Here is a 24,480-nt window from a genome sequence, read left to right on the forward strand (position 1 = left end):
CACCAAAACATTGTGCCAAACATGTGAACCAATTCATCGAGACGGCCAGCCAACTTCCAGCAAGCCTATAACGCGACCCCGTTCAAATAGCTGCAGTTCAACAGGAGCACGTACTCGTTGGCGGGGCATGTTGCAAACACTGTTCACGTCTAACCTCTGCCTGCAGAGTGCGCAGGGACAGGCCTCCTGACCGCCATCTGATCGCCGATGTCCATGACAGATGAATCACTAACACGACCCCTCAGTATGCACTCAGTTGCCACTGAAAACAGTCCTTGAGGATGTTGCCTGGGTTTTTTCCGGCAGTGTAGATATATAAATGTAACAAGAGTACTCCCACTGTCGGCAGCCCTGAGGATGGTTTTCCGTGGTTTCCCATTTTCACACCACGCAAATGCTGGGGCTGTGCCTTAATTAACGCCACGTCCGCTTCCTTCCCACTCCTAGGCCTTTCCTATCCCATCGTCACCATAAGACCAATCTGTGTCGATGCGACGCGAAACAAATTCTTTAAGAAAACCAAGAGTACTAGATAATTTTGAATACAACATGCACCTTATCTATTTCTTCAATAGTTGATATTCTTTCACGATATCTCTGAATTGGTTTGGTTGTGGTGATCGTTATTTTGAAGTGCTTTCTTTCGACGTTTGATGGCAATCGTGGTTTCCCATTAGTTTTTCCTGCCGGGCTGAGTGGCTCAGACGGTTAAGGCGCTGGCCTTCTGACCCCAACTTGGCAGGTTCGATCCTGGCTCAGTCCGGTGGTATTTGAAGGTGCGTCAGCCTCGTGTCGGTAGATTTACTGGCACGTAAAAGAACTCCTGCAGGACTAAATTCCGGCACCTCGGCGTCTCCGAAAACCGTAAAAGAGAAGTTAGTGGGACGTAAAACAAATAACATTATTATTATTATTATTATTATTATTATTATTATTATTATTATTATTATTATTATTATTATTATTCGTTTTTTCCTGCTCTCTCCAGCCTGATCGTTTATTGTAAGTTTTGTGGCTCATGTACTAGCACCATAGACATTATCACATTATGAGTTATCAAGTAGATTCCAATACGTAGTATATTAATGTATCTTGTCAGAGGTGGGAATTTCCTGTCCCTCTCTGCGACGGATGAAGGGATGAATACACTGTCAGACAGGTACCGGTATATTCTACGTTTTCTGTCCACGAGTGTCATTCATGAAACTTAACGTCCAAATGCTTAGCTGTTTTGCTTAGTGTAACTTTTTGTTGTGTAATTTAATTTCAGATAGATCGCCGCTCGCAAATACACAGTTCGTCCTGGGACGCGCTACAAGGCGGTTCCCTCCTGATAGCCTCTCGAGTTTAACAAACATATTATTCTAGTCAAGTGGTGCTGTGTGTCGAGGTCTTCTTGAATCTGCCCTAGTATTTTCACTGAAGTGCGACAACTCACTTAAAAAATCTGTGAATATGGCGACAAAATTTATACGGCAGAACACCTTGAAATATATTTTCGAGAGAGGAAACAGGCCGACAGGTGGGAAGTTCACAGCTGGATAAGGACTTTCTTGAAGCTGATGCAAGACCAGTTGGAGATGATCCAACTAGACAACCTCGAAACTGCAGCCCATATAAAGGTAATATTATCTGTACTTCTTGAAAGACTGATTGACGAATACCAGGGCTCTCACAAGATAACGTTGACTGACGGTCGGATGGGAAAGGAAGACATTAGTGCAGCAGATACGATACTGAAAACAATGCGAGTGTTAAATTTACCCCCAGAAGTGCCAACTGATTCAGTTAAGACGATCTTAAACAAATATGGGAAGGTTATTGATCTTAGGCAAGAAGACGGATCTGTTCAATTTCCCTTTAGAGTGAAAAATGGCTTTCGCGCACCTCGTGTGGAAATAAAGGAGGCGATACCTTCGTTTTCATTGAAGGCTTCAGTGCGCAGATAATTTATGACCGTTGACAAGGGCAGAAGCTGAGAGCTAGCGCCCTAAGGAAAGTACTTATCTTCGTCTGATATGGTTAGGTCTGTGAATAATGATTAAGAATCCTCCCACGCGCGAATCGTGGAACAGTCTTGGTAGACTCAGAGAAGGAAGAATTGCGGAGGGAGGATCCAGTAGCAGAAATATCGCATGAAATAACAAAATGTAATCCCGGTCAGCAAAAAGGAAGCAAGCTAGCTAGTAAACAACGAAACCATCCGTATAAGACAGGGACGGGTAAGCAAGGATTACCTCCCCCGTCTACGAAGAAATAGCGTGACAGAATATCGGTAGCCTATGTGGGCTGCATTCTATTTTTTCTGTTGTAGAGTCATGACCCTCACATTAACAGTGGGGACAGTTAATTTCAGCAATACCTCATCGCCAACTAAAATGCATGCTCTATTGAAATGTCTTCAGTGTCATGATATAGATATTGTCACGCTACAGGAGGTCTCCGTCAGTGATTTTTCTTCGGTATTTAACTACAATGAGGGGTGCCTGGCCGAGGCGGTAAAGGCGTGCTCGGTCTGCCCGGAAGGACATGGGTTCGAATCCCCATCAGGAAGTGGTAACATTTAAGAAACGAGATTTCCACTTCCGGAGGTGCATATGGCCCTGAGGTTCACTCAGCCTACACCAAAAATGAGTACCAGGTTAATTCCTGGGGGCAAAGGCGGCCGGGCGTAGAGCTAACCACTCTACCCCATCACGTGCCGCGGTTAACAATGGTGAAAGCCTTTACATTCCACTCCTCCAAGGGCCTTCATGGCCTGTACGGAGGTGTCTTTTGTCTTATTTAACTACAATGCCTATGTAAACACTGGAAATGATAACCTAGGTACTGCTATTCTTACTAAGCCAAGTATTGAACTGCAGTCAATAGAGAAGCTTCCCTCGGGTCGTGGAATGAGCGGCAGATTTCAAAATTACCTGTTTTACAATGTTTATGCGCCATCTGGGAGTAATTAACGCCAGGAAAGGAACGAATTATTTCAGTCAGACTTAACATATTTACTTCGCTCCTAGCCTACGCATTATGTGATACGCAGTCGGGTCAATGAACCAATCGAAAATGAACGGATCAGTCTTTATCACTTAATGAAGGATTTTAAGCGACGCAAATCATCTCTCATAATGAAAGGACAAGAGTGCACAGCACAACCGACGATAAGCAAGGCTTTCGATTCATTTTATAGACAACTGTTTTATGCCGAGCTAACCCAAGACAATAAACATGATTTTTTTGCTGACTGTAAGCCTCCACCACTCAGAAGAGAAGAGGATGACTCAAGCCTTGAAGGACCCATAACCAAAGAAGAGGTCTTGAAAACGGTACATCAAGGGAAGAGCTCAAAACCACCTGGGATTGATGGAATACCTCAGGAATTTTACTCTGTCTGCTGGTCGATAATCGGAGATCTCACCTGCGTCTTGAACACTGTTCTACAGAAGAAATAACTTTGTGAATCACATCGTCGAGGGATTGTTATAGTGATAAAGAAGTTCTCTACAGCTAATTACTGTCAATGATTATCGCCCAATCAACCTTCTAAATTACGACTACAAAATATTAGCCAGAATTCTCGTCAACAGATTACGACCATTATTATCCTCCCTCATACACCCTACCCAACACTGCGGAGTGCCAGGTCGAACAATTTTTTATGTTACCTGTTCGCTGCGTGATTACGTGGCGTCAACTGAACGCAATCCTTCACAGAGCTTACTAGTGTCTTTAGACTATCAGCGTGCATTTGACAGTGTAAATCATCAGTATCTGCTAAAATGTTTAAAATGGCATGGTATTAGTCCCACATTTATCTCTTACATTCAGTGTCTATACATAAAGGTATGTGCGATTTTGCAAATTCATGGCTTTCACAATAAAACCATTCCCATTAAGAGGTCAGTAAAACAAGGATGCCCGGCTTCGATGGTGCTGTTTACCTTGGTTTTAAATCCTCTCATTTGCAAGTTGCATAAGGACATAAGAGGAATAACACAAGGAAATAAAAAGCTCGCGGTAGCTGCTTACGCGGATGACGTTAGTGTAAAATTAACACGCGAGAGATCGCGCCCGCGGCAGTTTGCCGCACTTTTTAAATATTTGTTAATAATTTCGTTGCTAGCCGCTGTAGGGCTTAGGGCACTCGTTTCATCCCTTCCCTCCCTCTCTCTCTCGCCTGATGTTGATTATCGTCAGTGCATTGCTTTCTGCGTTCCGGCGTAGTTTAAGTTTTCTTTTACTCTCGCATCTGCCACGGCAAATTGCCTTCGTGCGACCCCTCGCGTAGTGTACATGACTGCATTTCCAAGAAAGATTCTTAAGTAGAGTTCATGAGGTTTATGGTGGCTTTCAGTGAAGTGTGGTGCTGTAGTTTTATCTTGAATTGTGGCCAAATCATTCATTGAAATGTACAAATGCAAACGTTGAGGCAATTTGCTCACGCGCAACCTCTCGCCCTCTTTAAAAACTCACGTGATTTTACCAGATTTTGCAAGAATAAAAAATTCATTAATTTTCTTACAGTGAGAAAATATTGTTACTGGGTAATTATGTTAGTACTAGTTGAAAGGCTGTTAAACAGGGTACATATTTATATTTTTATCAGAGCATTCACTGCAAAAGGAAAATAGCAGCTCATTAAAATATTAAGCGTGAGCCTTCGCGCGACCTCTCGCGTGTTAACTTCGGATACCGATGTTCTCCACATGAGAAATGCCCTCGCACAATTCAGTGCAGTATCTGGGTTGTCTACCCCCACCCCCGTTGGCGCAACAGCCCCGAAGGTCCATGGCCTACCAAGCGACCGCTACTCAGCCCGAAGCCTACAGATTACGAGGTGTCGTGTGGTCAGCATGACGGATCCTCGCGGCCGTTATTCTTGGCTTTCTAGACCGGGCGGGGGGGGGGGGGGGGGAATTGTCTATCAACTGTCATAAATCGAAAGTGATTCCCTTAGGAGACTGGGCGTCATTACCTCAATTCTCACCCTTACAAACGGTAGAAACACGCAAGATACTTGGAATTTATTACGCTCGAAAGACCACTGAAGTGAATCAACAAAATTGGGAACCTGTTGTTAAAAAGATAAAAGTCTATGCAAAAGAACTCTTTATATGGGGAGAAGACCTTAGCGCAGAATTCAAGGAATATTTCGAAGGGAAAGTGCGGCCAGTATCCAGTATTCGGGAGATAGTAGGTTCGAACCCCACTGTCGGCAGCCCTGAAAATGGTTTTCCGTGGTTTCCATTTTCACACCAGGCAAATGCTGGGGCTGTACCTTAAGGCCACGGCCGCTTCCTTCCCACTCCTAGCCCTTTCCTGTCCCATCGTCGCCATAAGACGTATCTACACTGCTGTTTTTTGAAAGTGAAACACCAAGACCGAAAGCTCTGATCACAATACAAATTATTCCACATATTAGGGACATGACAAGACATAAATGATTACAATTACAGAACTCTACACTCAGTACGGCGTAGCGCCACCACGCGCTACAATCAGAGCCACTAGACATCGTAGCATGGAATCAAAGAGTGCCTGAATATGCTGCTGGGAAATACTCTGCCACGCAGTTTGTAGGCGCATACATAAATCATCAACAGTGGCGGCAGGATGATCTGAACGAACAAGGTGCCGACCGACCATATCCCAGACATGTTCAATGGGTGGCATATCCGACGAACGGGCAGGCCGTGGAAGCAGTGGTATCCATCATTTTTCGAAGAAGGCTCGCACATTCCTCGCCACATGCGGCCAGGCATTGTCCTGCTGTAATATGGCGTCTGGAACGGCCTGCAAGAGTGGCAGTGCCTCGGGCTGTTAAACCTCCCTGATGTAGCGGTAGCTGTTCAGATTGCCCTCAAGACGTAGGAGGCGAGATCGTATGTTATAGGCAATAGTGCCCCAAACCATCACACTTGGCGTTTGTCCGCTATGCCACTAAACAATAGAGCCTGCCCGATGGTGTTCACCATGACGGCGTCTAACGCGTATGCGGCCATCGCTGTAGGACTCGTACGAAAACACTACATTTTGCCACTTAGCACGCCAGTGTCGGTGTTCACGTGCCTATTGCAGTCTACGGCGTTGGTGGTTGCTGGTCAATGGAAGCCGGCGCAATTGCATGCGTGCCACCAGTACGGCCCTCAGAAGACGGCGTCGAACCGTCGATGCAGACATCCTCACACCCATTATAGTGCTCCAACGTCGAGCCAACATCGTGGACGAAGCTGTTCTGTCCGTTACGGTCAAGCGGACAAGATGGCGGTCATTTCACGCTGCGGTATGTGTTGTCCAGTACCCTGTCGGCGCTGTGTACGGCCCTCTTCTCTCCACCGGTTCCACATATGCCTCACTGTTGAAGCAGCGTACCCTGTACGAGCCGCAACGTCACGGAACGACAGACCCATCTCCCGGAGCCCTATCATTCTGCCCCGTTCGAACATACTCACATGCTGATATTCCCTCCTGTGATGCCGGCGAGGCATAGTGGCACTTAGGTACACGTTTCCACTTCGTATGGCGGATCCGCACTGACTGAGCGTTTCGTAACACTACCCTCGCCGGTCACACACAGAAGGACATTGCTGGGCCTACGTGCACGCCTTCTCTCTTCAATTTAAATCACTTATTATTTTTCCACTGTTCTACAGTCCTCTGATTTTGGCGTGTTTCAGACCATTGATTCTGAGTGTTTCACTTTCTACAAACAGCAGTGTATGTCGGTGTGACGTAAAGCAACTAGCAAAAAAAAAAAAAAAAAAATCGAAGGGAGGTCCTTTGGAATTATTAAGACAGGAATTAAGACCGCGATGGAAGATAATGAAATAGACGAGGCGATAAAGCTAATAGAAAACACAATACTGATGGCAGGACATAAGATGCTGGCTCGGGAGGTAAGAATACAAAGAAATAGTGGGTGGTACAATGAAGAATGCAGACGAAAAAGGCAGAAGTAATGAAAGCACAAGACACATTCAGAAAAATAGGCGGGCATGAACCAAGAACTGCATTCTGTAGCAAAAGAAAAGAGTACAAAGAATTATTGGTAAGAACTAAAGATTTGTGACAGAAGAAACAGACTGACAACTTAAACAGAGATGCTCTGAATAATGATATTAAGAAAATATGGCATAGAATATATCAAATTTGTAAAGATAGAAAAAATATAACTCAAGTAAATATAAGCCATAGAGAATGAATAGAATACTTTAGTAAACTATTAAGTGGTGAAGATACTTGGAAACAGGATGTAAAGAAGATGAGAGTCTCGAGAGGATTGGTGAAGATAGTTGGAAACAGGATGTACAGAAGATGAGAGTCTCGAGAGGATTGGAGTGCACCCTGCCCGATTTAGATAAGGAAATTTCAGCCGACGAAGTAAAGAAAATATTAGAGAAAGGGAGGAAGGGGAAATCAGGAGCAATTTCAGGTGTAAACAATGAATTCTGGAAGGAAGCAGGCAAAACCAGCTTTATCCTAACAAGTATAGTCAAAATATTTAACAAGATCTTCGAGGGAGCAAGATTCCCTAAATCATGACAAGAAGGAATCATCTGTCCTGTATACAAGAAACGTGGAGATAGATTTCACCCAAGTAATTATAGAGGGATTACGTCGCAAGATTCTTTAAGTAAGATATACACAGGGATATTGGCAAAAAGATTAATGAATTGGGCGGAGGAGTATTCGATCCTGTCGATATTACAAGCAGGATTCAGAAAGGGATGAGGACGAGTGACAATATAATAGTAGTTAAAACAATAATAGGTAAATATATTAAGAAGAAAAGAGGCAAGTTGTACAATACTGTAATCGATTTAGAAAAAGCGTTCAATTCGGTGAGTAGAAGAGCTGTCGTCCACAAGTTGGGGCAGATCGGAGTATCAGTTAAAATTATAAGAGCAATTGATATTATATATTCGGAATTTAAATGTAGTGTCAAAGTTAAAAATGGTTTAGTAGTGGGAGAGATAACTTCTAAAGTGGGTCTTAAACAAGGGTGTAAACTGTACCCCATATTATTTTTTATTGTTTATTAATGCAAAAGAACTATACTGCCGAGACCTCTCTCTAATCCAAAGGATTTGGACTGTTCACACATACCTTCTATCAGAATGCTGGTATCTTGCACAAGTACTACCATTGCCTGCAACTTTTGCTAGACAGATAATACGCGCTATTTCATGGTACATTTGGTATGGAAATACCTTCCGAGTCCCGATAACTACCCTGTATCTTCCGTCAACAGCTGGTGGACTTGGGTTGGTAAACGTCTCCATTAAACGTCAAGCCATATTCTTGAGTCGTGGAAGAAAAATAGAAATGAACCAAAGGAGCTTCTCATCTGCTTGGTTGCAACACTGGTCCACCTGATCTTCGGATTGTCCCGTCAGCCCTGAAGTATCTCCGCATGTATTTGCAAGAATAGTGCTATTTGACGGAAGCCAAGTTAGTACCAGAAGTACAATTAACACGTCGGATTTACGCTGAGTTTTTTCGTCGAACACCTCCACCACTCATGCGCTTATTTCAACACGTCCCTTCAAACACTGACTTCAAACAACTTTGGAAAAACATTAGTGCTCCTCATTTACGTGCTAAAGTGCGCTCCACATGGTATACGGTAGTCCATGACATTGTACCAACAAGTGAACGGCTACATCGAATACGAATGACTGATTCAGATTCCTGCTCATGTTGTTCTCGAGGTGACTCAATACTACATAGACTGACCACTTGTCTAAGGGTCCGACCGGTGTATAATGCAAGAAAAAGCTTTTCTTCAACAGATGAACTTCACAATCAATAGACAGTACCAGTTCATAAGACCTGATTACCTCATTGCCCCAAGGACAAAACATAATTCTACACTCTGGATTATTGGACACTGCCCATTTTATAAAGACTGCTGCTGGACAAGGAGCTTTACATTGCATACCTGAAGAGAACAAGATGGAATTTTGTTGCTCCCAGAGTCAACGAAGTGTGTGGACATTATCTAAGTGTTTTGTGAGAAGAAGTATTTTGGTTTTGTTTTTTTGTTTGGTTTTGTTACAGGAGTTGAGAAAGTGCAATAGAAAATTAGAAAACATTACAGACCCTAAATTATCAACTGAGAGAAATTAAAACACAGTACAGTAAGATCCTTATCTAGAATACTCTGTGAAACTAGATTGTATCACTTCGTAGGTGATTTTACCAGTTGAATGTAATTGATAATAAGTACCGGTAAAAGTAATAAGCATAGCTAAGATAATCCAGTCCGCACTGAACTTACAACATTTATTTGTAACTGCAAAAAAAAGTGTAATTGGCCATATTTGATAAATATGTTTTATAAAAAATGAAAAAAAGTGCTAGATTTTATCTTGTGCTATGTTAATGACCTTGGTCTCTTGAGGATTAATTATGAGTCCATTTTGTTCAGCTCAATTTCAAAACGATGCCATTTCAGAATTCAACTCCAGTATGATTTCCGAAATGTTACATGCATCGTAGTGTTCTTTTCCTTCTTCAACGCTACTTTCCCACTTTTACGTGGGGTCGAAGGAGCACGTAGGCCCAATTTGGCTAGAGTTATAATATCGGATGCCTTTCTTTTTACCACGAGCTGCACCCATTGAAAATGCCACACGACGTCACCAGGACTCTCATCATCCCCTGTCTGTAAACCTGTAGACCATTGAAGTAAATATGGTACGGTAACACCTTATAAGAACTCGTAAAAAATAATCTCTGGCTCTGTAGATATATTTATAAAATGTCTACATATTAAAAATCTCAAAGATTGTAAATATGAACTGGTATGACATTTTGTTTTAATATTAAGATTTTTGTGTGTTTCAGAAACATGTTGCTGAAAGCTTGTTTCCTGGTGGTGGTGGCAGCATTCGTTGCAGGAGAAGTGAGTGTCATTATTCCTAAGTTATTATACCAAGGTTATGGCCAAAAGAGCCGATTAAATTATTCCTTCCCTCCCCAGCCATCTCACCGGCGCATGTTGGATAGTTGTTGTCTTCCGTTACCAAGATAGCAGGTTTGATTCCAGTTCAGGTCAGTGACGTTTGAAGGAGTTCAATCCGACAAGTTCGCATCACTGTCCTGCGGGGTAAAATTCGGACACCCAGACGTCTCTTAAAATCTATAGTCACTGAAATGACGTTCAACAATTTATTATTATTATTATTATTATTATTATTATTATTATTATTATTATTATTATTATTATTATTATTATTATTATTATTATTATTATAGCCTCCGTGGCTTAGGCGGCAGCGCGCTGGCCTCTCACAGCTGGGTTACGTGATTCTAAACCCGGTCACTCCAAGTAGATATGTGCTGGACAAAGACGAGGCGGAAATAGGTTTTTCTCCACGTACTCCGGATTTCCCTGTCATCTTTCATTCCAGCAAAACTCTCGAGTATCATTTCATTTTCATCTGTCAGTCAAATCATTGCGCCAAATGAGTGCGAAAGGCTTCGGTTGCCGACACAGTTCCTACCCTCGTCGCTAGATGGGAGCCTCATTCATTCCATTCCTGACGTGGTTGAAACTGGAAACAGGCTGTGGATTTTATTATTATTATTATTATTATTATTATTATTATTATTATTATCGATCGATTAGGACCACAGTTAATACTTGTCAGCCTTTATGGATTTCCAGTACTCATTCATCTTGATACAGAATTGCAGTTTTTCGCTCAATGGACTATTTTGAAATTGGTCATATTTTCACTCTTTTCGGAAGACTATCAGTCACTGTCAATCACTTCTGATCTGCATTTAGGGCAGTCGCCCAGGTAGCAAATACCCTATCAGTTGTTTTCCTAGTCTTTTCTTAAATTATTGCAAAGAATTGGAAATTTATTGAACACCTCCCTTGGTAAGTTATTCCAATCCCTAACTCCCCTTCCTATATACGAATACTTGCCCCAATTTGTCCTCTTGAATTCCAGCTTTATCTTCATATTGTGATCTTTCCTACTTTTAAAGACGTCACTCAATCCTATTCGTCTACTGATTTCATTCCACGCCATCTCTGCACTGACTGCTCGGAACATACCACTTATGTCTCAAATATTATTACAATATTATAAGTCCACCTGTTCAATAATATTGTAATAATATTTGAGACATACGTCATCTTCAATACGGAGCCAAAATGAGAATAGTTACTTGTAACATACCACTTAGTCGAGCAACTCGTTTCCTTTTTCCCAAGTGCCGGGCTGAGTGGCTCAGACGGTTAAGGCGCTGGCCGTCTAACCCCAACTTGGCAGGTTCGATCCTGGCTCAGTCCGGTGGTATTTGAAGGTGCTCAAATACGACAGCCCCGTGTCGGTAGATTTACTGGCACGTAAAAGAACTCATGCGGGACTAAATTCCGGCACCCCGGCGTCTCCGAAGACCTTAAAAAGTAGTTAGTGGGACGTTAAACAAATAACATTATTATTATTTTTCCCAAGTCTTCCCAGCCCAAACTTCGCAACATTTTCATAACGCTACTCTTTTTTTCGGAAATCACCCAGAGCAAATTGAGCTGCTTTTCTTTGGATTTTTTCCAGTTCTTGCATCAGGTAATCCTGGTGAGGGTCCCATACACTGGAACCATACTTTAGTTGGGGTCTTACCAGAGACTTACATGCCCTCTCCTTTACATCCTTACTACAACCCCTAAATACCCTCATAACCATGTGCAGAGATTTCTACCCTTTATTTACAATCATATTTATGGTGTTACCCCAATGAAGATCTTTCCTAATGTTAACACCTAGGTGCTTACAATGATCTCCAAAAGGAACTTTCACCCCATCAATGCAGTAATTAAAACTGAGAGAACTTTTCATGTTTATGAAACTCACAACCTGACTTTTAACCCCGTTTATCATCATACCATTGCCTACTGTCCATCTCACAACATTTTGAGGTAATTTTGCAGTTGCTCACAATCTTGTAACTTATTTATTACTCTGTACAGAAAAACATCATCTGCAAAAATCCTTATCTCTTATTCCACTTCTTTGCACATATCATTTATATATATACCAAAACATGAAGGTCCAGTAATACTGCCTTGAAGAATTCCCCTCTTAATTACTACAGGGACATATAAAGCTTTGCCAACTCTAATTCTCTGAGTTCTATTTTCTAGAAATATACTAGTTAGCCACCCATTCAGTCACTCTTTTTTCTAGTCCAGTTGCCCTCATTTTTGCCAGTAGTCTCCCATGATCTACTGCATCAAAAGCCTTAGATTTGTCAATCACGATACAGCCCATTTGACCTCCTGAATCCAGGATATCTGCTATATTTTGCTGGAATCCTACAAGTTGAGCTTCATTGGAATAACCTTTCCTAAACCCAAACTGCCTTCTATCAAACCAGTTATTAATTTCACAAACATGTCTAATACAATCAGAGAGAGTGCTTTCCCAAATATTACATGCAATGCATGTCAAACTGACTGGCCTATAATTTTCAGCTTTATGTTTATCACCCTTTCCTTTATACACTGGGGCTACTATAGCAACTCTCCATTCATTTGATATACCTCCTTCATGCCAACAATAATCAGATAAGTACTTCAGCTATGGTAGTGCCTACTATATCCCAACCCATTGCCTTTAGTATATGCCCAGAAATCTTATCAATTCCAGCCGCTTTTCTAGTTGTCAAGTTTTGTATCTTAATGTAAATGCCATTGTTGTTATAGGTAAATTTTAATATGTCTTTAGTATTAGTCACCTGCTCTATCTGGACATTATCCTTATATCCAACAATCTTTACATACTGCTGACTGAATACTTCTGCCTTTTGAAGATCCTCACATACACACTCCCCTTGTTCATTAATGTTTCCTGGAATGTCCTTCTTTTAACCTGTTTCTGCCTTAAAGTACCTATACATACTCTTCCATTTTTCACTAAATGACTGCCAATTATGCTTGCTATCATGTTATCCTTAGTTGACTTCTTTGCTAGGTTCAATTTCCTAGTAAGTTCCTTCAAATTCTCCTTACTTCCACAGCCATTTCTAACTCCATTTCTTTCCAGTCTTCACCTCCTTCTTAGTCACTTTACTTCTCTGTTATAATATAGTGGATCCTTACAATTCCTTACCACTTTTAAAGGTACAAAAATATTTTCACAATCCTCAACAATTGCTTTAAACCCATCCCAGAGTTTGTTTACAATTTTATTTACCATTTTACACTGATCATAATTGCTTCCTAAAAACTCCCTCATGCCTCTTTTATCAGCCATATGGTACTGCCTAATAGTCCTAATTTTAATACCTTCCTTTCTTTCACACTTATTTATAACTACAACAAAAACAGCTTCGTGGTCACTAATACCATCTATTACTTTAGTTTCTCCATAGAGTTCATCTGGTTTTACCAGCACAATGTCCAGAATATTCTTCCCTCTAGTTGGTTCCATCACCTTCCCATATTGCCATTTGTTGGTCGTGCTTCCTGTCGTTCACATTACCTTCCCAATCAAAATTTTGGTAAATTGAAATCACCTGTTACAATCATGTTCCTTTCCATATCATTTCCCATATAGCTGATTATCTTATCAAATAATTCTGAATCAGCATCAGTGCTACCCTTTTCCGGTCTGTACACTCCAAAGACATCAAGTTGCCTATTATCTTTAGGAATGAGCCTTACACCTTGCATTTCATATTTGTCATCTTAAACTCTTTTGTATCTTACAAATTCTTCTTTCACCAGAATGAATACTCCCCCTCCTACCATTCCTATCCTATCTCTACGATACACACTCCAGTTCCATGAGAATATTTCTGCACCCATTATATCTTTTCTCAGCCATGATTCAACTCCCATTACAATATCTGGTAAGTATATATTTATTAAATTACTTAATTTTATTCCTTTCTTTATAATACTTCTTCCGTTCAGCACTAACCTTTCATGTCATCCCTACTTGACTTCCCATTCCCTAATAAGGGAACAGGGAAAATAAAATTGTTAGTGCTGAACTGTAGCTGTGTACCAAAGTTCTGAACTTAATTCTTTCTTGAACCAGTGTCTCAGAGACACCAGCCAGTTTCTCCTTCAGTGCAGTTGCCACGGAATGGTATATTTCCAAGTCATGAGAGGATCAAGAATTCTTGGAGATATTTTGGTGTTTGGTGTTCAAGAGAGATGACCGTAAAACATAAGATGGTGCTATCTCATAACAAGCAAGATCTTTTCAAATTTAGAGTACAACTCTGCATTTGACCTTCAGCAATATTTGCCCTCACAATTTTGACATGGGTACTTTCACCCCATCAATGCAGTAATTAAAACTGAGGGGACTTTTCGTATTTGTGAAACTTACAACCTGACTTTTAACCCCGTTTATCATCCTACCATTGCCTCCTGTCCATCTCACAATATTATCAAGGTCATTTTGCAGTTGCTCACAATCTTGTAACTTATTTATTACTCTGTACTCTGATTCCACTTCTTTACTCATATCATTTATATACATAAGAAAACATAAAGATCCAATAATACTGCCTTGAGGAATTCCCCTCTTAATTATTACAGGGTCAGATAAAGTTTCACCTACTCTAATTCTCTGAGATATATTTTCTAGAAATATAGCAAACCCATCAGTCACTCTATTGTCTAGTCCAGTTGCACTTTTGCCAGTAGTCTCCCATGATCGACCCTATCAAATGCCTTAGATAGGTCAATCGCAATACAGTCCATTCGACCTCCTGAATCCAAGTTGAATGCTATATCTTGCTGGAATCCTACAAGTTGAGCTTCAGTGGAATAACCTTTCCTAAAACCGAACTGCTGTCTATCGAACCAGTTATTAATTTCACAAGCATGTCTAATATTATCAGAAAGATTGCTTTCCCAAAGCTTACATACATATATATGATAGGAGTAAAGAGCTGGAATCCCGTACGACTATTGTCGGATGATGTTATACTGTATAGACTAGTAAATAAATTACAAGATTGTGAGCGACTACAGTATTATTGTATTTTAATAATAAATAATAACGTTATTTGCTTTACGTCCCACTAACTACATTTAGGGTTTTCGGAGAGGTCAAGGTGCCAGAATTTTTTCCCGCAGGAGTTCTTTTATGTGCCAGTAAATCTACGGACATGAGGCTGACGTATTTGAGCACCTTCAGATACCACCGGACTTAGTCACGATCAAATCTGCCAAGTTGGGGTCAGAAGGCCAGCGCCTCAACCGTCTGAGCCACTCAGCCTGGCAGTATTAATATATAAATAGCCTGACTGGTGGCCATGATTGTTAAGGTGTGATGTCTGTATTGTCTGACACCGTGGTTATCTGTTTCGAGTCCCGTTGGTCGGAAAACTTTTCACCATGTGAATGTTGACCGGCGGGGTAGGTGAGGTGGTAGTATACAATTTATAATCTCTAGATTGTGTGGCATAAGCAGTGTTAATATGGAGTGAGGTGGTTGATGTTCATTAGTGCATTGAATGGGGGCTTAAAGTTTTGAGCAGACCCCTTGGTATTATTCGACAGGAGCAGGTTATGTGCAGACACCGAATTTCATGATCTCCCTACCTCATTATCGTCATCCCACATCCAGATGCCCAACGGCACCTGCACCAGGTGAGCCAAACATGTCCCGGTACTGGAAGTCATATGATAAATAAATAATAGCTAGGATACTGGTAGAGAGGGAACTGAGCAGGGACATTGCTCTTCTGCTTCCTGTTACCCCTATGACATCCCAGAGCTGACCCTTTGTAAGCAAAAAAAATATGGCTGGTGAGGCAGTTTTATTTAGCATCTCAGAGCACAACACATTGCTGCAGCTGAGTGTCACTCTCTTGTGGTTGCTCATCAAAATGCGTCAAGCTAATATTATTCACGGGCAGTACAGAGAAATCTCATTACATAATGATACAGTATTTACAGTATAATTTTTAATTCTGAAGAGTTCCTCTGAGCAGGCATTGCCTCAAATGCCTGCAAGTATCTTAGTCACTGCTAATAGCAGAACAAAGCAAAGCAAAATCATCTCTGTACAGGCCATGAAGGCCCTTGGAGTGGTGGAAGGTAAAGGCTTCCACTATACGTAACCTCGGCAGTCGATGGGGTGGAGTGGTTAGCTCTAAGCCCGGCCACCTTTGTCCCAAGAAATTAAGCTGGCACTCATTTTTGGTGCAGGCTGAGTTAAGCTCAGGACCATATGCACCTCCAGAAGTGGAAATCTCATTTGTTAAATTTTTCGACTTCCTGGCGGGAAATCAAACCCACGTCCTTCCAGATGAACCGAGCACGCGCTGCTAATAACAGTAAGAAATGTACACGTAAACATCATTTTATGTCTCCAAAACTATTTTTAATCATTTCCAGTATTATTAACTCAGCAAAGATTATTAAGGTCATCATTATGTCATTATAGAGACTCTGAGTTCAGTTTCACAAAGGCCAGACATATCACCTGTATATTTCTGATATTTATCACATTATTATAGAGTTAAGTGAATGTTAACTTCCATTTGACAACCCAGGGACTAGGTTGGAAACAACTTTGCAAACAAAATGTAATTCAATGGGTGTTATTTTTATTAATGGGGTTTATGGAATGAAGAAAGTAGAACTGGTTGAGTCGGCAAAGAGGATGCATCTAGATGTGTTGCAAGTTAATGATGTTTGGGAAAGGGGAGACAACACGAGATTAAAAGGATGTGTTAAAAGGAGAAGGGCAGAGTGTGGGGTGGGACTCTTCAAGAAAACCACAGAACACAACATGGTTTCTGTTAGGCATATAAATGAAAATGAAGATAGATTTAGTGGTTGGAGGAATTAGTATGTGGTTTCAGTGTATTCACTATGTGAGGGAATAGATGAAGAAGTAGAAGAAGTAGAGCTATTTCATTTTCTTGCTATTTTTTTGTCGCACCTACATAGACAGGTCTTACAGTGATGATAGGATAAGAAAAGGCTAGGATTAGGAAGGAAACAATTGTGGACTTAATTAAGGTGTGAAAATGGAAAACTATGATAAACCATCTTCAGGACCGTCGACGGTGGAGTTCAAATCCACCATCCCCCAAATACAAGCTTACAGCTGCGTGACCCAAATCATGTGGCTAACTAGAAGAAAGTAGACAGCTTTCTTGATGCCAGGTCAACAGTAAGGATAGGATATTGTTACTGGACTATTTGAATGTGAGAATTAGGAATACACTGATAAAAAAATTTGGTCATGTCTTTCGATGTTCCTGAATGCATTGTGCGGATACATAATGTTATGGGGATTGGACTATTATGACAATAACATGCCCTATTTACATGACAGATCTGGATCTGTTGTGGTATGGGAAGGCATAAGTCTTTGACATGAAAACTGATCATTCACAATGCTCAACAGTACATTGATGAGATCTTAGTGTCACGTGTGATTTCTCACATCATCTAGATGTTTGAGAGGTGTCAGTGTCAGTTGAAAGGTACAACTGTCTCAATTTAAAGTGTCTGCAAGTTTGGTTTGTGTGGAGTGTTGTGTTTACAAGACATGGCTGATCACTCGGACTGAGGTACGCAACGGACGAAGCAGTCATTGCATTGAATGGAGCCACTTGTGCACTTACACTGCTTCAAGAATTTTTCAACGGTACACTGATGAGATCTTAGTGCCTCATATGGTTCCTCACATGAGGCAACTTGGAGAAAACTCAGTATTCATGTATGGTAATGTTAAAGTGCATGATGCCAACATCATTCGGATGTTCCTGTAAGAGCACTACATGCAATGAACGGAGTGGCCATCCAGATGGCCCCACTTGAATCCTAGCGAACAAGTCTGGGACTAACTGGAGCAACACATCCAAGCAAGCCATTCAGTGGATGAATAGGGACCATGTTGTTCATGACAAATTGTGCAATGAGATTGTGTAGTAAGTGTCCAAAGGTTGCTTTTCATTTCAATTCTTAACTGTTGCAAAGAAGAAGGTTTGTTTTCATTGTGTGTCTTTTTTCATTTCAGTATGTACCAGTAAGCATATCAGGGAGTATAAACGTACAGAAAAGGTAACCAGTTTATTTTTTGAACAGTGTAGAAATGAAGGATATGAGAAGGAGATGGGTAAATAATGAAAATACATCAAAGCTAATAGGAATGACAAATGTTTACTGGACTTTCATTCCAGTATGGAACTAGCAGTTGTGAATTCATTTCTCAAGCATAAAGCTGTTCACCATTACATGTGGGAGGGTAGGGGCACCATACTGATAATAGATATTATTGTAACTGACTTTGAATTCAGAAATCTATTAAGAATTTATAGGTACTCTGGAGATTTTTCAGTGAGCCAGACTGCTATCTGATCTGCAGTGAACTAAATATCCCTGGGACTAGGATGAAGAAAATGAAATCTGCCTAAAAATGGATGAGGGTAGAAATCTCCAGGACTAGAAATTTAGACAAATGTACATAGATATGATTTGTGAAAAGTGTCATCAAGTATAGGAAAAGAGAATGGGTGACATACAGTGATCCTGTAGCTGAAACAGCAAGGGACTGCATAGGAGTAACTGTGCATAAAGATGAGAACAAGCAAACATCTTGGTGGAATAATGTCAGGGCAGCTTGTAAATGTAAAAAAAACAAGTGTATCAAAAATGATTCCAAACAAGAACTGATGTATCGGTAGATAGAATAGGTATGTACACTCATGCTCAGAAATTAAGGATAATGCTGATACATGGTGAAACAATGCTTTGGTGCGTGGTTTGCAGTTTTAAATCACCTCGGGGTATGACCATGTGGTGCATTTGACCTGCAGTCGTCGCACAGTGGCGCTGGCAGCAGTCCAAATATGCAGAGGTGTGTTGGTGCATGTCAGAGTACGGTGCAGCGAGGAAGTGTACAGATGTTTTCAGATGTGCTAATGGTGACTGTGTGGTGAAAATGGCTCTACAAACAAATATTGATGACGTTATGAGGGGTAGAATAATAAGGTGACTGGAGGCTGGTCAAACACAGCAGGTCGTAGCACGGGCCCTCCGTGTTCCACAAAGTGTGATCTCAAGATTATGGCAACGATTCCAGCAGACAGGAAACGTGTCCAGGCACTACAGTACAGGACATCCGCAGTGTATAATACCATAAGAGGACCGATATCTCACCATCAATGCCCGCAGACGGCCATGGAGTACTGCAGGTAGCCTTGCTCGGGACCTTGCCACAGCCACTGGAACACTTGTCTCCAGATACACAGTCTACAGATGACTGAACAGACATGGTTTATTCGCCCGGAGACCTGCAAGGTGCATTCCACTGACCCCTGTTCACAGGAGAGCCCGTAAAGCCTGGTGTCAAGAACACAGTACATGGTCATTGGAACAGTGGTCCCAGGTTATGTTCACGGACGAGTCCAGGTATAGTCTGAACAGTGATTGTCGCCGGGTTCTCATCTGGTGTGAACCAGGAACCAGATACCAACCCTGTAATGTCCTTGAAAGGGACCTGTATGGAGGTAGTGGTTTGATGGTGTGGGGTGGGATTATGATTGGTGCACATACACCCCTGCATGTCTTTGACAGAGGAACTGTAACAGGTCAGGTCTGGTGTATCGGGACGTCATTTTGCACCAGTATGTCTGCCTTTTCAGGGGTGCAGTGGGTCCCACCTTCCTCCTCATGGATGATAACGCACGGACCCACCGAGCTGCCATCGTGGAGGGGTACCGTGAAACAGAAGATATCCGGCGAATGGAGTGGCCTGCCTGTTCTGCAGACCTAAACCCCATCGAGCATGTCTGGGATGCTCTCGGTCGACGTATCGCTGCACTTCTTCAAACCCCTAAGACACTTCAGGAGCTCCGACAGGCACTGGTTCAAGAATGGGAGGCTATACCCCAGCAGCTGCTCGACCACCTGATCCAGAGTATGGCAACCAGTTGTGCGGCCTGTGTATGTGTGCATGGTGATCATATCCCATATTGATGTCGGGGTACATGCGCAGGAAATAGTGGCGTTTTGTAGCACACGTGTTTTGGGACAGTTTTCTCAACTTATCACCAATACCGTGGACTTACAGATATGTTTCGTTTGTGTTCACTATGTGCCTATGCTATCAGTGCCAGTTTTGTGTAGTGCACATTGTGTGGCACCACAATATGCAATTATCCTTAATTTATGAGCATGAGTGTAGATGAAGGAAATTGAATGAAACAGATCATTGCAGAGTCCAAAATGAAATTATGAGAAGATTTCAGTAATAACCTGAAAAGGCTTGGTCAAGTGACAGGGAAAACTTTCTAGGCCATAATAAAGAATATTAGAAAGGCAGAGAAATATATATTGTTTTGCATAAATCAGGTGAATTCATTATAGAATCAGCAGAATCACTCAACAGATGAAAGGAATATTTTGAAAATCTTCTCAGTGTAAAAGGAAATCTTTCTGCTGAAGTTCCTGACAATGGGAGCTCATGGGGAGGAGAACAATAATGACAGTGAAATTATACTCAAGGGAGTACAAAGGACTGTGCATAAACTACCTTGTTATTGTTATTGTTGGACATGCTAGTGAATGGTCTGCTGGTTAATTTTTGTATGTGTATGGTTTTGTATTTAGTGATACAAACATTAGTGTTTAGGGCTTGTTGGTAGCAATTAGGATTAGTGATATTTATTTCAGTAGTTCTATTGATCAACAGTACATTACATATTCTCAGTTATATAGGTTAGGCTTATTCTGTTTCAGTTTGGGGTTGGGGGAAGAAGAAATAATATTCGCTTGTTTATTTTAATTAAATGTTGGTAGGTTTGTTCATAGAATACTTACAAACCAGTTAGTAATTTTTTGCAAACGTGTCTTTCCCATAGCTTACAAATACACAAAAACACACAGTACTCTCAGGTACAAAGTCTTCTATTTCGTACGCTGTCTCCAGTCCAGCAACTCACTGGAATCACCCACACAACTCCATGTTCAGACCTCTGTGGCACACTAGTGACAGCCAACATCTCCGTCGCCCTCAGCCCAGCCAGGTTATTCCAGTGAGGCTCAACATGTAGGACTGCAGCAAGATATTGCAGATATTTTACATTCATGAGGTCGAATGGACTGTATTGGTATGGACCTGTGACCTATAATCATCTGCTTTAAGTTCATCACCCTTTCCCTTGTACACTGGGTCTGCTATTTTAAGTCTCCTTTCATTAGGTATAGCACCTTCATGAAAACTGTAATGAAATAAGTATTTCAGATGTGGCACTTCACAATATCCCAACCCATTACCTTTAATATATTTCCAGAAATTACTCATAATCAATCACAACTGCTTTTCTAGCTTATAAATTTTGTATCCTTTTGTAAATGTCTTTATTATCATAGGTATGTATTTATCTAATTCACCCATATCAATCAGTTGCCATCTCTATCAGAACATTGTCCTTATCTGCAACTACATTTACATACTGCTGACTGAATACTTCTGCCTTCTGTAAATCCTCACATATACACTCACTTTGTTCATCAATTATCCCAAGAATGTCCTTCCTGGAACCTGTTTCTGCCTAAAAGTGTCTATATGTATCCTTCCATTGTGCCCTAAAATTCATATGGCTGCCAATAATTTGTTTACCCTCATGTTATCCTTAGCTGACATTTTTTATTAAGTTCAATTTTCAAGTTCCTTAAATTCCTTAATTCAATTTTCAAATTCCTTCAGGCCCTCTTTACTCCCAGAGCTATTCCTAACACTGTTTCTTTCTAACCTCCACCTTCTTCTTATTCTTGTTATTTGCCTGTTAAAATCAGGGGCGAATGCTGGTCATGGAAGTCAGGCTTGCTCTTCCATTCGTGAAAGTTAGTAGGGTGGGACATGCATATTTCTGAATGAATAAAATTTATAAACCCAATAATCGCTAAATCACATGAACATTTTAATCATCGGTTACATAAACATGCATTCAAACTGGTTATGTCACACCTACAAGAATGGCCAAAAGAATAACAATCAGACACATTTTATAATTATTAAGAAATGATGACAAGCCAGTGAACGTCAAACTATGTACACAGAAAAATTGCTACTATTTATTAAATCTTCCTACTTGAAAACAAACTCTACTCTGCGGCTTCTCTTTACAAAACCACCAATAACTTCATCATAGAAAGAGGACTGTAATCTAATTTTTGCAAACAATCCTCTTTCAATCTACAACATAGCTAATGATGATATCCTCTCCTGGCATTGAGTCCATCTGCAATATGTATTAATGCGTCTCAGTGTTGAAAAAGAACGTTCTGCAGAGGATGTAGTAGCAGGAATTGTTGCTACAAGTTTGATGAGCTTGAAAATTTCTGGCATACCCATGTACAATTTATTAGTATGCATAAACTGCATTAAGTCTGAAACACTTTTCTCATTAAAATCAGAAGATGAATACATCACACTTAATTCTGTTTTTAAGCGAACAATGTCGAAAAATGACCCATAGGTCTTTTCTAGGGCAGTAACATCACTGTCTGGAAACCTATTTCTGTGCTTCTCAAACAAATCACAATCCAAAGCAAGAAGAACACAAATTTCTTTATGCATTTAAAACGCTCTCCTATTTGGACAAGTGCATTGTCAATAATTTCATTGAATAGACGTTTGTATTTTGATTTTTCAGGTTCATCACTAATTCTTCGATTTTTAGAGCACAGCTGTCCTCCATAAACATCAACTTCAGTATCAACATGTCCATACAAACTACCAAAATCTGCATCTCTCATAGACTGGATATTTAAAAAGAGCTCCTCAACCTTCTTGCCACAGTACTGAATATTCAGACTTTTTGTTTCTAAAATACTGAATACAGTATCGGAGAATGAAAAAATCTTGGGAGAACACTGCCAGCAGAAATCTAGTGTTGAACATAAGTAAGAAGAACAAAAATCCTTGTGCTTTCAATGTAGTGTCTTCATCCCAGTCGTCTGAAGTATCCTGTACATGTTGAAAGAATTTCACCAGCGTATCATAATATTCCTTCACAGTATTAATAAGACGTGAAGCAAAATTCCATGTCGTTGGTGCTACTGTTGGCAACTTCTTCTGAACAAAATCTCGAAGAGCAGCTGTTCTCTTTGTAGACTTTGAAAGAAAAAGCAGCAAGTCCTGACATTGTTTGGAAGAAAATTGTACATTCTTTGATTTTTGAAGCAGACTGCTGTAGTGTGAAAATTCAATAGGTGGCTATAACAATGCACAAATGTCGCATATGGATACTGGAATTGAAGTAGTTTATTAAGCCCATTCACATGACCGGCTAAGACAGCAGCACCGTCATATGTTTGAGCCACAATCTTTTCCTCACAACTGAACTCTTTTAAAATAGCACGAACATGATTTAAGAGGGCTCCAGTAGTGCGATCTTTACTAACGTCAGCAAAACCAAGAAACCTCTCTTGAATTTCACCACTTTCATCTACATAACAGAGTAAAGTAGAGAGTTGTGACTTATTAATAATATCGGACGTTTCGTCCAACATTATTACCACAAAAGTTGCTTGTTTAAGCTCCTCCTTTATTCTTCACACAATTACTGAACTTATTTCTGCTATTAAATCATTTTGGATTGCAGACGACGTCCCTCTAAAAATGGTGGAGTCTTTCAGATGAGCTGCCAGAAGAGGATCATATTCACTTATAATTTGTAGAAGTTCGATGTAATTCCCTCTGTTTACGGAAGTTGCAGACTCGTCATGTCCGCGAAATGGTAGTTCCTGTTTTGCTAAAAAAAACACTGCATCGATCACTCGTTTAAGTATGTCACGATTTTTCTTTACCTTTTCATTATGAAGTTGGTCACTGATGCGTTTCTGTTCATCCAGCTGGTGGTCGATCCTTGTACGCACAAAGCCCAAAGAAACACTTCATATGGTTTGCAGATTTCTCATGCCCTGTGTTCAAATTGTCAAAGCCACTTTTACACCATACACCGTTATCAGCAGAAAATAGTAAACACGGCCAGCAAAGTAGTCTATTCAGTTTCTTGAACCCTGTCAACCAGTGCGCATTATTATATTGAGATACGGAGAACGAACGTACATATTCTCTATTTTTCTCCCTGTGCTATGTCTTTAAATCTGGCAGCGCCTGCCATTCTTAATAATGTCTGTTTTCTCTTGGATAGTCCTCCGAGAAAATGGATTTGATAACAAGCTGTCAATAATGCACGGTTCGGAACCCATTGCAGCACGTCAAATCATTCAGAATAGATGGTCAGGAACTTACAGTACACTACTCACTGACACAGCACACTAGATCTGTAGCTCTCAGACCAGAGCTTCCAACTACACATTATAAACGTGACAGCTTGCAGCCGGCCTTGGAGAGAAGAAACCTGCGCGCGCATACATTTCTCGCTATGTCGACAGCTCCGCTGAAGCTCATAAGACACGAGCAAGCCTCGCAGGACTGGCCAAGATATATGCAACATGCGATTTGTATAATGCAGATC

The 24,480-nt window shown here is 40.8% G+C and overlaps 1 protein-coding gene across 1 annotated transcript in view; it reads left to right on the top strand.

Moving 5' to 3' along the window:
* LOC136864487 (superoxide dismutase [Cu-Zn]) overlaps positions 1–24,480 on the top strand; it is a 195,237-nt gene that overhangs the window by 102,053 nt on the left and 68,704 nt on the right. Inside the window, exon 2 of the mRNA XM_067141523.2 lies at positions 9,844–9,901. Coding sequence (XP_066997624.2) covers positions 9,848–9,901 — 54 coding nt within the window. The 5' untranslated portion in view covers positions 9,844–9,847. The remainder of the gene's footprint in view (positions 1–9,843; positions 9,902–24,480) is intronic.

The sequence above is a fragment of the Anabrus simplex genome, chromosome 2, assembly GCF_040414725.1.
Source record: "Anabrus simplex isolate iqAnaSimp1 chromosome 2, ASM4041472v1, whole genome shotgun sequence".
NCBI classification, from domain to species: domain Eukaryota; kingdom Metazoa; phylum Arthropoda; class Insecta; order Orthoptera; family Tettigoniidae; genus Anabrus; species Anabrus simplex.